Source organism: Myotis daubentonii, chromosome 1 (assembly GCF_963259705.1).
Source record: "Myotis daubentonii chromosome 1, mMyoDau2.1, whole genome shotgun sequence".
Taxonomy (NCBI): Eukaryota; Metazoa; Chordata; class Mammalia; order Chiroptera; family Vespertilionidae; genus Myotis; species Myotis daubentonii.
Window position 1 is genome coordinate 102,706,083 of NC_081840.1, and position 16,786 is coordinate 102,722,868.

Sequence of the window (16,786 nt, forward strand, 5' to 3'; positions counted from 1 at the left end):
CAAATGACTCATTTTCTGTGGTTTGTAATTGTTGCCATACACAATTTGCTCCAGGCTAATATACTTGCTCTATTTCATTCAAAGGTTTTAGTTTCAATTGATTCAGTAATGAACTGATATAAAAATGAGAAAGTTGGTTGTTCTGATATGAGGAGTAAATCTGAGGCTTTGTTCTAATCTATATTAACTGACCACTTTAGGGTATATAAAGAAAAGAATCCTCACCACAGAGGCTAATTGAAAAGGATATACTTCAATGATTGCAGCCATTCCTTTTTATGAGGAATTTCACTTCAGATGTGTGAAATGTTCTATTAAAAGCCTGAGGTTTGGGGCAGTGCTTACAGGCAACCCTGGGAAGGTTCTATGGGACCGGGTTCATAGAATGGTACTCTGTTTTTAACCTCAGCTGTAGGGTTTTCAGCTTGAACTTGACATCTTGCAAAGAAATGGACTGTATTAATTAGAGTAATTTTTGTGGCTTATGGCTACATATATAAGCTTTATTTTCAAATGCACAAAGCAATGTAGCATTTATTGGCCACATAAATGCATTATCCAATAACATTATGCACTGTTATGAAGTTACATGGTAGTGCCTTCAGTTTCACATATGGAAATTAATTTTGTGGGCTCTCTTAATCCTTTCTGGGTAAAATACAGACCTACATCCAAGGTTTCAATCTAAGTGAGAGTCAGATGCTATATGAAACTGCATTTTGACCTGGATAAAGGTTCCATAGTACCTTTTACAATAGGGTGGAAATTGCCTTGGCCAATTTCAAACTGATACAATTTCATTTCCCCACTTGCCTAACATTTGCTCTGCCATTCCAATTGGAAGAAAAGGTCACTTGCTAGCTTTGAGGGTTTTAGAATATTATGGAGTAACTAAAGGCCCAGTGTTTGAAATTGCACAAGACCCCAGGCCCGCCGTACTGTGAGACTGAGGCCTGCTGTGCCACTGACCAGTTGTTTGGTCATTACAACATTACGACATTATGGTCACTGGCCTTTTATAATATATATTAGAGGCCCAGTGTACAAAAATTTGTGCACTCGAGGGGGTCCCTCAGCCCTGCCTGTGCCCTCTCGCAGTCTGGGGCCCCTCGGGGGATGACCACATGCTGGCTTAGGCCTGTTCCCTGGGGGATTGGGCCTAAACTGGCAATCAGACATCCCTCCGGAAGCCTAGGAGCCCTCAGGGGATGTCCACTTGCCAGCAGGGAGCAGGTCTAAGTGGCAGTCGGACATCCTTAGGGCTGCTGAGGAGGAGGGAGAGGCTCCCGCCACCACCACTGTACTGGCAGCCGTCAGCCTGGCTGGTGGCTAAGCAGAACTCCCCAGGTGGGAGTGCACTGACCACCAAGGGGCAGCTCCTGCATTGAGCGTCTGCCCCCTGGTAGTCAGTGTGTGTCATAGTGACTAGTCATTCCCAGTCATTCTGCTGTTAGGGTCAATTTGCATATTACCCTTTTACTGTATAGGATAGAGGCCTGGTGTATGGGTGGGGGCCAGCTGGTTTGCCCTGAAGGGTGTCCCGGATCAGGGTGGGGGTCCTGCTGGGGTTCCTGGCCAGCCTGCGTGAGAGGCTGAGGGCTGTTTTCAGACTGACCACTCCCCCTTCAGGGTGGGGGTCCCTGCTGGAGTGCCTGGCCAGCCTGGGTGAGGGGCTGAGGGCCATTTTCAGGCTGGCCACATCCCCTTCAGGGAGGGGGATCCTGCTGGGGTGCCTGGCCAGCCTGGGTGAGTGGCTGATGGCTGTTTTCAGGCTGGCCAAGCCCCCAGCGGGGACCCTCACCCCATGAGGATATGGCCATCCTGGGTGAGGGACTGATGGCTGTTTGCAGGCTGGCCAAGCCCCCCAGCAGGGACCTTCACCCCATGAGGATGTGGCCATCCTGGGTGAGGGGCTAATGGCTGTTTGCAGGCTGGCCAAGCCGCCTAGCAGGGACCCTCACCCCATGAAGGTGTGGCCATCCTCACCTGGGTGAGGAGCTGATGGCTGTTTGTAGGCTGGCCACGGCCCCCGGCTACCCAAGCTCCCAATGGAGGCTGGCTGGAAGCAGGAATCTGGGATTTATTTATCTTCTATAATTAAAACTTTGTTGCCTTGAGCAGAGGCCACAGCCGGCCAGGGCAGGCGGGAACCTTGGCTTCCTCCATTGCTGGGGCAACCAAACCTCCTGCTTGCTCCAGCTCTGTGACTGCTGGCTGCCATCTTGGTTGGGTAAATTTGCATATAGTCACTCTGATTGGCTGGTGGGCGTGGCTTGGGGCATAGTGGAGGTGCAGTCAATTTGCATGTTTCTCTTTTATTAATTAGATACTCTAAATTAATTAGTGAGCTATTTGGCACACAACAGCCCTGATATACTTGCTAGTCAGTGGTAATGTGTAATGACAATTGATTCTGTCATTGAAACTTCTAATGTAAAATGATTTACCAAATACTAACTTAAAAGTTGCATTTCAAATACAAGCCTAATTTCATCAATTAGTTTGATAAAGGATCCACTCAAAAAAAGTATCCTCACTAGAAAGGAAAAATAAACATTCTAAAGTGTGTGTAATTAATGTGTTATGGGGGTGGGGGGGTTGAAGATGGGGATATGTTTAGCAATTTAGCCATGGAGAAATACTTATTCAATTAAAATAATCCTAGCATCAACTCTGTAAATGACTAAAATTATAATTTCAAATGGCCGTGACTATTAAGAACAAGTTCTTTACATGGAGGAAATAGCGATGCATGTCTTCTGGCAAGGCTGCCTTTGTTGAGACAGTTCTGCTACCACCCTCATGACCACCACCATGAGGAGCTACACAAACACAAACAGGCATTAATTAGGTGGTCTCAATGGCAGTATGAACTGAAATGGCATAGCAATGGGATGGAGATGGTTTCTGCACCTGTGAGCTGGAAGTCATCACCTGTTCCACTGTGGCAGTTGGCCTGGTCATCATCACATTCATCCACCAAGTTCCCATTGGGAGTGGTTGGTCCAGCTGTAGGTGCTGAAACAAGATCCAAGGATTAATATCTCACCTCTGAAATGTATTCTCAAAGCTCTGGCTATTGAATCTGCTAACACTTTTGCAGGAAACTCAAATCTGTGGCAAGGAGGCCAGGAGCATGATTTACCTCTTTCTAGAGCTAAATAGACTTGAATTTTCCAGAATCCATTGGGGACTGCTTTGTTTTGGTATTTGATTCATATCTACTGAATAGAGTTGGGTGCCTTAGCATTTTTTACATTGTTATGTACATAAACATCCTTTTCCTGGAAGTTCTTGAATTCTCACTAGTTATTTATTCATGATCCTGGAGTTGAGAACTTTGATTTTACACGTATTGCTTGAACTGTTTGTTTTTCCTTTCATTTTTAAGGTGCTGGAGAACTCCCTTGTCATGAATTCTTTTATATTCTTAGTACTTACTTAGTTTGCTAAGTTCATATTATATTTTTTCCTCCAAAGAGTTTCCCAAGACATTCAGTTTTAGAACAGTATTGATTTTTTTTTGCTCTTTAAAGAGTAACTCTACTTCCATCAATTTATGGCCCCTCTCCAGATCAGGTGTCTGGAAGAACTTTTCTGATATATCCTGGGGTCATTTTACCTTAATTCCCAGAGGACTGCATTCCACTGCTGGCAGGTATTCCCATACCTTTGAGTTTGTAGATGAAATGTATCCAACATTAATCAAAGACTGCTTTTAAAGTTCTTTAAATTTAGTTCGATCTACTTTTTTCAGCTTGTTATTCATTTTTGAAATCTGTTTAATATTTTATAGTTTTGGGCATACATTTCTCATATGAGGCTGGAGATAATGTACAGTTCTCTTGATGTTTGAGAATCAGACAAGAGTGGGGGCCTGATCTCTAATAGCTTCTAGCCAGTAGGAATGTGCTGGTAACTGCTGCTTTCTCAGTAAAAATTTCACATTGTTATTGTGCTTACTGAATAGAGTTATGACAAATGTAGAAATGTAGCTAATTTCAACTTCCTCAACTGTCCAAAAGCACACACCAACAGTAACGAGGAAATCAGCATATACAGATATCATGCACGCTGTTTAGGCATACAGTCTACACTTTGTAAAATGCATACACAAATATTCCAGGCTCTGCTTATTTTTCTCAATTTTATTTTTATATATATTTTAATTACAGATCATATGCAATATTATATTAGTTACAAGTGCACAGCCTAGTGGTTAAGTATTTATATAACTTATGAAGTGATCACCATGATAGTCTAGTATCCACCTGGAACCACATAGTTATTACAATATTATTTATTATATGAGAGGCCCAGTGCATGAAATTAATGCATGCGGGGGTGTGTCCCTCAGCCCAGCCTACACCCTCTCCAATCTGGGACCCCTCGAGGGATGTCCGACTGCCCGTTTAGGCCCGATCAGTCGGACATCCCTCTCACAATCCAGGCCTGCTGGCTCCCAACTGCTTGCCTGCCTGCCTGCCTGCCTGATTGCCCCTAACCACTTCTGCCTGCCAGCCTGATCGACGCCTAACTGCTCCCCTGCCAGCCCAATTGCCCCCAACTGCGCTCCCCTGCCAGCCTGGTCACCCCTAACTGTCCTCCCCTGCCAGCCTGGTCACCCATAACTGTCCTCCCCTGCCAGCCTGGTCCCCCCAACTGCCTTCCCCTACAGGCCTGGTCCCCCCAACTGCCCTCCCCTGTAGACTTTGTCTCCCCCAACTGCTCACCCTTGCTGGCCTGGTCACCCCCAACTGCCCTCTCCTGCTGGCCTGGTCCCCCCCAACTGCCCTCCCTTACAGCCTGGTCCCCCCCAACTGTCCTCCCCAGGAGGCCATGGTTGCCCCTAACTGTCCTCCCCTGCAGGCCTAATCGCCCCCAATTGCCCTCCCTTGCAGACCTGGTCCCTCCCAACTGCCCTCCCCTGCTGGCCTGATCACCCACAACTGCCCTCCCCTGCCGGTCATCTTGTGGTGGCCATCTTGTGTCCACATGGGGGTGGCCATCTTGTGTGTTGGAGTGATGGTCAATTTGCATATTACCTCTTTATTATATAGGATTCCCTATGCTGTGTTTTACACCCCTCTGACTATTTTGTAGCAGCCAATTTGTAAGTTTTAATCTCTTCACCTTTTCATCCAGCCCTTAATGCCCATTTCCACCTGATAACCATCAGTTTGTTCTCTGTATCTCTTTCAGTTTTGTTTGTTCATTTATTTTGTTTTTTAGACACCACATATAAGTGAACTCAAATGGTATTTGTCTTTCTCTGCCTGACTTACTTAGCACAATACACTCTAGGTATATCCTTGTGATTGCAAATATTAATATTTCATTTCTTTTTATGACTGAGTGATATTCCATTGTATATATGTACCACATTTTCTTTATCCATTCATCTGATGGACATTTAGGTTGCTTTTATATCTTAGTTATTGTAAATAACACTTCAGTGAACAAAGAGATGCATATATATTTTTGAACTAGTGTTACAATTTCTTCGAATAAATACCCAGAAGTGGAATTGTTGGGTAATAAGGTAGTTTCACTTTTAATTTTTTTAAGGAATATACATAATATTTTAAACAGTGGCTGTACCAATTTGCAATTCTGCTGATAGTGCATGGGGGTTCTGTTTTCTACACATTGTTGCCAGCATTTGTTGTTTGTTGATTTATTGATAACCATTCAGACAGGTATGAGGTACTATCTTATTGCGATTTTGATTTACATTTCTCTGACAATTAAATTGTGCTGCTATGAACATAGAGGTGTATATATCCTTTCTGACAGGTGTATCTGATTTCTTGGGATATATGCCTAGAGTGGGATTACTGGGTCAAAAGAGAGTTCCATTTTTAATTTTTTTAGGAAACTCCATACTGTTTTCCACAGTGGCTGCACCAGTCTGCATTCCCACCAGCAGTGCATAAGGGTTTCCTTTTCTCCACATCCTCACCAGCACTTTTCATTTTTTGATTTGTTGATGGTAGCCATTCTGACAGGTGTGAGATGGTATCTCATATCATTTTGATTTGTATCTCTCACATGATTAGTGACTTTGAGCATGTTTTCATATGCCTCCTGGCCTTCTGTATGTCCACTTTCTAAAAGTATCTATTTAGGTCCTTTGCTCATTTTTTGATTGGACTGTTTATCTTCCTTTGTTGATATGTATGAGTTCCCTATAAATTTTGGAAATTAGGTCCTTATCTGATATAACATTGGCAAATATGTTCTCCCATGCAGTGGGCTTTCTTATTGTTTTTTCTGATAGTTTCTTTTGCTGTGCAGAAGCTTTTTATTTTGATGCAGTCCCATTTGTTTATTTTCTCCTTAGTTTCCATTGCCCTAGGAGCTATATCAGTAAAGATAGTGCTTCAGTATCATATGTCTGATATTTTGCTGCCTCTGGATTCTTCTAGGATTTTGATGGTTTCCCATGTTATGTTTATGTTCTTCATCCATTTTGAGTTTATTTTTGTGTATGCTGTAAGTTGGTGGTCTAGTTTCATTTTTTGCATGTAACTATCCAATTTTCGCCACATCATTTATTGAAGAGACTATCTTGATTCCCCTGGTATGGTCTTGCCTCCTTTGTCAAATATTCATTCAGCAAAGTAGCTTGGGTCGATTGCTGGGTTCTCTGTTCTGTTCCATTGGTCTATGTGTCTGTTTTTGTGCCAGTACCAGGCAGTTTTCAGAACAGTAGCTTTGTAATAAAGCTTCTTATCTGGTATTGTGATCCCTCCAACTTTTTTCTTCTTTCTCAAGGTTGTTGTGGATATTTGTGGTCATTTTTTATTCCATATGAATTTTTAGAAAGTTTACTATAGGTCTGTGAAATATATCATTGTTATTTTAATGGGGATTGCATTAAATCTATAGATTGCTTTGGGTAGTATGGACATTTTAATGATGTTGATTCTATGAATCCATGAACACAAGATGTTTTTCCATTTGTTATGTCTTCCTCTATCTCTTCTTTCAATGTCCTATAGTTTTCTGAGTACAGGTCTTTTACTTCCTTAGTTAAGTTTATTCCTAAGTATCTTAATTTTTTTGGTGCAATGGTAAATTGGATTGTTTTTGTTGTTTCTCTTTCTGTGAGTTCATTATTGGAACATAAAAAAAGCCATAGATTTCTGGGTGTTAATTCTGTATCCTGCTACATTGCCAAATTCATTTATTAAATCTAGTAGTTTTTTGATGGAGTCATTAGAGTTTTCTATGTACAATATCATGTCATCTGTGAATAATGACAGTTTTACTTCTTCTTTTCCAATTTGGATGCCTTTTATTTCTTCTCCTCGTCTAATTGCCATGGCTAGCACTTCCAGTAATATGTCAAACAAGATTGTTGTGGCTATTTGAGATCTTCAGTTGTTCCATATAAATTTTAGAATTATTTCTTCTAATTCTGCAAAAAATTCCATTGGTATTTTGAAAGAGATTGCACTGAATCTATAGATTGCTTCTTATCCATGACATGGTATATGCAGCCATTTATTTGTATCTCCTTCAATTTCTTTACAGTCTTATTATATTTTCCAAGAACAGATCTTTTATCTCCTTGGTTAAATTTATTCCAAGGTATTTTTTTGGATGAAATTTTACATGGAATTGTTTTCTTACTTTTCCTTTCTAATAGTTTGTTATTTGTCTGTAAAAAATACAACCAAGCCCAGCTGGTGTGTCTCAGTGGTTGAGCATCGACCCATGAACCAGGAGGTCATGGTTTGATTCCTGGCCTGGGGACATACCTAGGTTGTGGGATCAATTCCAAGTGGGGGGGGGCATGCAGAAGACAGCCAATTGATGTTTCTCTCATATCACTGATGTTTCTCTCTCTCTCTCTCCCTTTCCTTTCTCTGCAATCAATAAGAGCATATTAAAAATAAAATAAAAATGCAACCAATTTCTGAATATTAATTTTGTATCTCACTACTTTACTGAATTCATTTATCAGTTCTAACAGTTTTTTTTTTTTGAAGAATCTTTGGGGTTCTTTATATATGGTATCATGTCATCTGAAAATAATGATAGTTTTACTTCTTTCCTTCCAATTTGGATTCATTTTATGTATTTTTTTTTGTCTGATTACTGTGGCTAGGACTTTCAATACCATGTTGAATAAAAGTGGCATTTTATACAACATAGTGTCTTGTTCCTGATCTTAATGAAAACACTTTTCTCATGGAGAATAAAGGTAGCTGGGGTTTGTCATATATAGCTTTTATTAGTTGAGCTATGTTTGTTCTATTCCCAGTTTTCTGAGGGTTGTTCTCTTTCTCCATAAATTGATGCTGGATTTTGTCAAATGCTTTTTCTGCAATTATTGATATGAGCATATGTTTTTTACCCATTATTTTTAAGTGGTGTATCATATTAAATGACTTATGGATAATAAACCAAACTTGCATCCCTGGAATAAATTCCACTTGATTCATCTTTTTAATGTATTGATGAATTAAGTTTGCTAATATTTTGTTGAGCATTTTTCCATCTATATTTATCAGGGATATTGGCCTAAACATTTTCTTTTCTTGTAATGTGTTTGTTGGGTTTTGGAACCAGAGTAATATTGGTCCCATAAAATAGACTAAGAGCTTTCACTTTTCTTAAAATTTTTAGAAATAGTTTGAGAAGAATAAGCGTTAATTCATCTTTGAATGTTTGTTAAAATTCACCTGTGAAGCCATCAGTCCTGGACTGTAGTTTTTTTGGGAATTTTTAAATTACTGATTCAATGCTGTTTGTAGTAACTGGTCTGTTCAAATTTTCTATTTCTTCTTGATTTTAGTCTTGGAAGAGTGTTTGTTTTTAGGAATTTATCAATTTCTTCCAGATTGTCCAATATGTTGCCATATAATTATTTATAGTGTTTTCTTATAATCCTTTATATTATTTTTTTGTATCAGTTGTCACTTCTCTTCCATTTCTGATTTTATTTATTTGTGTTCTCTCTCTCTCTCTCTCTCTCTCTCTCTCTCTCTCTCTCTCTCTCTCTCTCTTTTCTTCTTGATGAGTCTGGTTAAATGTTTATTAATTTTCTTTATCTTTTAAAAGAATCAGCTCTGGGTTTCATTGATCTTTTGAATTGCTTTTTAGACTCCTTGCTATTTATCTCTGCAATGATCTTTATTTTTTCCTTCTTTTTATTAACTTTGGGCTTTGTTTGTTATTCTTTTTCTAGTTCCTTTGGATGTAAGGCTAGATAATTTATTTGAAATGTTCCTTGCTTCTTGCGGTAGGCTGTAATGTTAGGAATTTTCCTCTTTGGCCTGCTTTCACTATCCCGTACATTTTGGGTCATAGTGTTTTTATTTTCAATTGTCTCAAGGTATCTTTTTATTTCTTCCATGACCTCAATGTTAATCCATTCAATATTTATTGTAAAAGTATATTTAGCTTCCATGTGATTGCATGTTTTCCAATTTTTTTCTTGTGACTGATTTCTAGTTTCATACCATTATGGTCAGAGAAGATGATTAATATAAATTCAGTGTTCTTAAATTTATTGAGACTTGTTTTGTGTTCTAACATGTGGTCTATCCTAGAATAAGTTCCATTTGCACTTCAGAAGAATGTATATTCTACTGCTTTGGGCTGCAATGCTCTGAAGAAATTAATTAAATTTTTATGACCTAGTATGTCATTTAAGGCTGCTGTTTCCTGGTTGATTTTCTGTCTGAAAGATCTATCCATTAATGTCAACAGGGTGTTAAAATCCCTTACTATGACTGTATTACTGTCAATCTTTCCCTTTATGTCCATCAAGATTGCTTTATATATTTAGGTGGTTCTATGTTGGGTGCATAAATGTTCACAAGGGTTATATCCCCTTGTTAGCATGCTCAATTTATTATTATGCAGTGTTCTTCTTTGTCTCTTATTATAGCATTTCTTTGACAGTTTATTTTGTCAGATATAATTATTGGTACCCCCGTTTTTCAAAATTTTAGCTTGCATCCTTCTACTTTTAGTCTGTGTGTAGCTTCCTTTCTGAGGTCTCTTGTAGACTGTAAACATATTAGTTTCATTTTCTTATTCATTCAGCTACCTAATGTCTTTTGATTGGAGCACTGAAGTTATTTACATTTGAAGTGATTATTGATAGGTACATATTTACTGCCATTTTATTCTTTACTAGAGGCCCGGTGCATGAAATTCATGCGGGGGGGGGGGGGGTTGCACCCTCTCCAATCTGAGACCCTTCAGGGGATGTACGACGGACAGTTTAGGCCCGAACTTGGGTATTGGGACTAAACCAGCAGTGTGAAATCCCTCTCACAATCCTGGACTGCTGGCTCCTAATTGCTCACCTGCCTGCATGCCTGGTCGCCCCTAACTGCCCCCCCCCCCCGCCAGCCTGATCACCCCTCATGGTGCCCCCACTGTCCTGGTCATCCCACACAGCCTGCTGTTCAGTTGTTTGGTCATCCCTCACTAACCTCTCTGCCGGCGTGGTCACCTCACGCAGCCTGCTTGTTCAGTGGTTTGGTCGTCCCTCACTAATCCTCCTGCTGGCCTTGTTGTAGGCAGCCATCTTGTGAGGGTGTAAGGGTTAATTTGCATATTACCTCTTTATTATATAGAATAACTATGTTTCTCTATTTTTTCCCTCCTCCTTCTTTTTTAAAGACTACCCTTTAACATTTGTTGTAATACTGGTTTGGTGGCAATGAACTCCTGTAGGTTTTTCTCAGCTGGAAGCACTTTATTTCTTCTTCAGTTTTAAATTATTGCCTTACTGGGTAGCATAGTCTTGGTTATAGGTCTTTGCTTTTCATCACTTTGAATATTTCATGCCAATCTTTTCTGCCCTGAAATGCTTCTGTTGAGAAATCAGCTGATATTCATGTTGAAATTCCCTTGTAGGTAACTGACTATCTTTCTCTTGCTGTTTTTAAGATTCTCTCTTTGTCCTTAACCTTTGCCATTTTAATTATGATGTGTCTTGGTGTGGGCCTCTTTGGGTTCATCTTGTTCAGGACTCTCTGCACTTCCTGGACTTTCATGTCTTTTTCCTTCACCAGGTTAGCAAAGTTATTATCCATTATTTCTTCAAATAAGTTCTCAATCCCTTAATCTTTGTTTTTCTTCTGGTAGCCCTATTAAAGTGGTGTTGTTACATTTCATGTTGTCTCAAAGGTCCTTTAAACTATCATCATTTTTTAAAAATTCTTTTTTCTCTTTGCTGCTCTGATTGGATGTTTTCTGCTACCTTATCTTCCAAATCACTGATTTTATCCTCTGCTTCTGTTTATTCCTTTTTATTGTATTCTTCATTTGAGATATTGTGTTCTTCATTTGTTAGTTGTCCTTTTTCATGCTGTTGAAGTTCTCAATAAATTCCTTGAAGTTATTACTAAGTTCCTTGAACATTGTTAAAACCATTATTATTTGTGTGTGTTTTTCCTTTTTAAAAATTGTTTAAAGTTTTGCATGTCTCCTTTTTCCCTGATTGACTCCTCTCCAGCCACTCCCACCCCCCAGGATAAGCCCCCACTGCCCCAGTGTCCATGTTCATTGGTTATGCTAATATGCATGCATACAAGTCCTTTGGTTTACCTCTTACCCCTCTTACCTCCCCCTGCCTTCCCTCTGAAGTTGGACAGTCTGTTCAGTTTTTCTTTGTCTATGGATGTATTTTTGTTCATCAGTTTATGTTGTTTATTATATCCCACATATGAGTGAGATCATGTGATATTTTTCTTTCTCCGACTGGCTTATTTTACTTAGCATAATGTTCTCCATGTCATCCATGCTGTTGCCAATGGGGAAAGTTACTTTTTAAAAATAGCAGCATAGTATTCCATTGTGTAGATGTACCACAGTTTTTTTAATCCACTCATCTGCTGATGGGCACTTAGGCTGTTTCCAAATCTTAGCTATTGTAAATTGTGCTGCTATGAACATAGGGGAAAAACATTATTCTTGAACTCTATATCTGGTAAATTGCTTTCTTCCATTTCATTTACCTCTTTTTTTTCTGGAGATTTCTTCTGTTCTTTCATTTGGGGTACGTTTCTTTTTCTCCCCATTTTGACTGCTTCTCTGTGTTTGTTTCTATGGATTTGCTATGATTTCCAGTCTTGATAGTGTGGACTTATGTAGTAGGTGTCCTCTGGGACCCAGTGTCGTAATCTCCTTGATCATTTGAGCTGGGTGCTCCAAAAATGTCCCTTGTGTGTGTTATGTGGGCTCTCCTGTTGTATTGGAGTTTTGATTCCTACTGGTCCATTTGTGATGGGGTCAACCTTTGGTGCAGGTCAATGTCAGATGCTACTAGTGACTTGCCCTGTGAAACCTGTTTGAAGCTACAAAGCATTCCACAGTTTGTGACTGCCTCTGCTGGCTTGGTATACATTGTAAGGACCAAACTGTGCACCAAGGATGGCGTCCAACAAAACTGATCCCAGGGGAAGGTCAACAGAATACCCAAGGCATTCCAAGATCTGCCTCTGCCTGCTTCTGCCTGTTGGCTGCCTCTTAGGCTCAGTCACTGAAATAGCCTCTGGTGGTATTCAAGTTGCATGAAGTAGGTTCTCAGTGAGTCACCAGGTAAGTGGAGTTCACTAGATTGATTCAGGTTCAAACTAGGTGCCAGTGCTGGGTCTGAGGCCACTCAGCAAAAGGCCCAGGGTATACCAAGTCTAGCTATTCCCCACTGAGTGCCCACAATTCTCTGTGGTGAAGTAGGGATCTCAGGAACTCATCAGGGCAAAGCTAAGCAGAGTTTATCAGGTCCAAACAGACCAAGATTTTGACACGTGAAGAAATGGCTCTGTATTGGTCTGGTCTGTGAGAGCAAAAATTGACTCTTTCCTAGAGCTACATAGCTCAGTCTGTCTCAGATTCTGCCTAGAGCCCAAGCTCAGCAGGGTAGAGCCTCCAGAAGTCAAGAGGGTGAGCTAGGGGATCTCCCATGAGAGGGAGCTGCCAGTCAGGCTTGGGGGAAGGTTAGGGGAGTGACCCCAGCAAAACTCAGTCTGTCTTGGATTCATATCTGGCATGTCTGTATTTGGCAGGGTGGGGCCACCAGGAATCAGGAGGCTGGGCCTGCTGTCTGCTGGAAGCTCAGAGGGTGAGGCTAGCAGATATTCTATGAGGCAGAGCCACCAGTCAAGCTTTCAGAAAAAAAAATAGGGGGAATGGCTCCCATCCCAAAGCAACACAACTGAGTCTGCCCAGACCTCTACACTCCAGCGTAGGAAGCTGACTCTTCAGCAAGGCATGAGCTCTGCAGCGTGGGGCAACAAAGAGTTCAGAAGGTGGGGCTATTGCATTCCTCAGGCTGATGCTGTAAAGGAAGAGTGCTCCACCCAAGAAAAATGATGTATGCAACATGGGAGAGGGACTCAGTAACAGTTATTTTGGCAGCTGTCCCTTTGGCTCTCTTTCCAGAGCCCAAAGCCCCAGTCTCTCTTTACAGGCTCTATTCCACTCCACTCTTCCTCTGCAGGAGCCCAGGGTGAGTTGGCTGTGAATGAGATTTTGTGCATTGGCCCTTTAAGACCTGTGTCTCTAAAAGACTCCTGTCTCTCCCTGGAGGACAGAATCCCCACTGATTTTTACAACCAGATGCTATGTGGGTGCCTTTTCTCAACTATGGTGCTCAGGGCTGAGGAGCCTGGTATGGGGTTGAAACCCCATGTTCTTCAGGGGACCTTTGCAGCTGTGGTGGGGTAGGGCATGTGGGAGCTGGGGCATGTGGGAGCATCTCTGAACTTTCTACCAGTCTTGATATGCTTCTTCTGTAAATCCTTGTTTATAAGACTTTTGTTCAGATGGTCTCAGTTGGTTATTCAGGTTGATTATTCTGTATTTTTGTTGTAATTCCAATTTGATCTTGGGTGGATGTTAGTATACCTTTCACCTACTCTACTTTCCTCTCTCCTTCAACGTTAAATGATAGTCTTGGTTGTAGGTCCTTGTTTTTCATTATTTTGAATATTTTGTGTCAATATCTGTAGCCTGCAAAGTTTCTGTTGAAAAATCAGTTTTATGGAAGTTCCCTTGTAGGTAACTAACTGTCTTTCTCTTGCTGCTTTTAGGATTCTGTCTGTCTTTAAATTTTGCCACTTTAAGTATGATGTTTCTTGGTTTGGGCTCTTTGGGTTCATCTTGTTTGAGATTCTCTGCACTTTTTTGACTTGTATGTTTATTTTCTGTGCCAGGTTAGGGAAGTTTTCAGTCATTCTTTATTCAAATAGGTTTTTAATCTTTTGCTCTCTCTCTCTTCTTCTGGTAGTCCATGATGTATTGTTATGGTAAGTGTGGTTCAAGAGTCCCTTAAGATATCCTCTTTTTAACCAATTCTTTTTTTTTTTTTTTTGCTTATTTAAATTCTATGTTTTCTGCTACCTATCTTCCAAATTACTGATTTAATCTTCTGCTTCTTCTAATCTGCTGTTGATTCCTTGCAGGGTAGTCTTCATTTCAGCATTGTTTATTTTTTGTGTGTGTGTGTGTGTGTGTGTGTGTGTGTGTGTTTTATTTCTTACTGGTTACTTTTTATGTTTTCTATATCCTTATATATTCTTACTCTTTCTTTGTGTGACATCCTCACTGTGTTCCTCTATTCTTCCCTTGAGTTCCTGAGCATCCTTATAAGCATTGTTTTAAACTCTGTACCTGGTAGATTGCTTGCCTCAATTTAGTTTCATTCTTTTTCTAGGGCTTCTCCTATTTTTTGAGACATGTTTCATAGTCTCCTCTCTGTGTTTGCTTTTATTTGTCAGGTAGATCTTCTATGACTCCCAGTGTTAGCTGGGTGGCTTTATGTTGTAGGTGTCTTCTGGGACCAGTAGCACAGTCTTCCTGATCCCCTGAGCTGGGTATTCCAGGAATGTACCTTGTATCAATTGTGTGTGATGTTCTGTTGTAGTTGAACCTTGATTGCTGTTGACATGTGGTGAGTTGGGTTAACCCTCAGACTGACTGCTTGTAAGGACTGGCCTTGACCACAAAGTACAAGCTGCTGTGTTAGGGTCATTCCATGGAGCAGGATTTGCCACAGTGAGACTCTGTTACCCACTGAGACCACCTGTTTGGTTTGCCATTTATAGAGCTAATTGGGTGGTGCTCTGTTATGATCTGATGCCAGACACTAGGGTGTTGGTTCTGGGACTCCTTAGGAGAAACTAGTTCAGGCCAATGTCAGACTCTGCTTATGGCTGACCTGGGGGGACCTGGAATAAACTACAAAGCTACCTTTGGTGTTAGATACCTGTCTTCTATTTGAGGTGTGTAGAAGAGGCCATGCTGCAAACCAAACTGATGCTGGCTGCCCCCAGTAAATTACCTGGGGCCACTCAGCAAAGTTTATGCCAAGAACCTCTACAGCCTCCCAGATGCCTGTAGTGCACAGCTGCTAAAAGAACCTCATGCAGTCAGTGAGATAGATGGGGTAAATGGTATTCACCAGGTTAATGCAGAGTCATATTGGTGCCAGTGTAGAGTCTGGGGCCACTCATCAAGAGATACAGGGCACTAGAGCCCAGTTGCCACCTGCTTTAGGCCTCACATTTGAGAATTTTTAAGAAATACTAAAGTACAAACCAGCTGCCTGCCACTGAAAGAGCGCCTGGCTGTGTAGGGAATTGGGTGGGGTCTGAGGAAATCATCAGAGTGGAGTAAGGGGTGTCCACCAGTTAATGCAGATTCAGATTTTGTGCCAGTATCAAGCCTGGGCCCACTCATCAAAAGGCACAGTGCACATGGAGGCTAGGCTCCTCCTTCCTGTGGCCTGCATACCTTTGAGGGTTTTTAAGAATGACTGGAGTATAGGCCCAGGCTGGCTGCCTGTGGCTGAAAGAGCTCCTGCTAATGTTCTGGCTGAGTCCAGCTGCCAGCTCCTGAAGGCACTGTGGCAACGGGAGAGTTGTGTGGGACAGGGTCTCAGGGAATCATCATGGTGGGGTGAGTGGTGTTCACCAGGTTAATTTGGATTCAGATTTAGTGCCCACCTATGCCCACAGGCCCTGTGGGGGGAGGGCTCAACACAGGATAGATATTGCTGGCCTGTTTGCCTGTGTGTGTAGGGGGGTAGGGGGGCAAGGGTTGTCGGGGGGGGGGGGGGCATTGCGCTGTCTCTTCATCTCTCTCTTCAAAGCCACAAAATTCAGCCTCTACCAGTAAATCTCTTTAGCTCCTCCCACCACTCTCCCTTTGCTGGGCCTGAGGGTGAGTGCCTATGAGTGAGAGAGTCTGTACATATCCCCTTTAAGAGGACACCTGTGTTTCCAGAAGCCTTCTGTCTCACCCACATAGATGAAATTACCCCTGATTTTCACAGCCAAATGTTATGAGGGCTCTTCCTCCTGGCACTAGTGTTCTGGGCTCAGGAGTCCAATGTGGGGCTGAGACTCCTTACTCCTCAGAGGGAATCTCTGCAGCCAAAAATCCCTCTTGGTTCTTAATTGCCACACATGGGTGTGGAACCAGCGTATTTTGTGTCTCAGCCTCTCCTACTGGTCTCAATGTGACAACTTCTTTATATCCTCAGTTATAGTACTTCTGTTCAGTTAGTCTGCAGGTGGTTCTCCAGGTTGATTGTTCTATAATTTAGTTGTACTTTTGATGTGGTTATGGGAGGAGGTAAGCACAGCACCTCCCTATGCCACCATCTGGACCTGAGGCCCCCAGGGTCCACTTATTATTCTCACTGAATTAATAGCACCCTTTCTGGCGATCCAGATGCTTGTCTTTGCTAAGATCTCCTTGCTCTTGATTATGTGCAACTTTTAAGTATTTAAAACTGTGTGTGTTTTTTTCA

At 41.5% G+C, this 16,786-nt stretch overlaps 1 protein-coding gene and 1 long non-coding RNA gene across 3 annotated transcripts in view; one reads left to right on the plus strand and one right to left on the minus strand.

Annotated features, from left to right (window-relative positions):
• Positions 1-16,786, plus strand: part of LOC132211217 (uncharacterized) — a 1,824,365-nt gene that overhangs the window by 404,653 nt on the left and 1,402,926 nt on the right. The window lies entirely within an intron of this gene.
• The window catches only part of NRP1 (neuropilin 1), a 171,758-nt gene that overhangs the window by 20,812 nt on the left and 134,160 nt on the right, over positions 1-16,786 (minus strand). Inside the window, exon 11 of one of the 2 annotated variants that reach the window (XM_059712800.1) lies at positions 2,935-3,018. In XM_059712800.1, the coding sequence (XP_059568783.1) occupies positions 2,935-3,018 (84 nt within the window). Of the gene's footprint in view, positions 1-2,913; positions 3,019-16,786 lie in introns of both variants that reach the window. The other variant, XM_059712791.1, reaches the window with a different exon arrangement.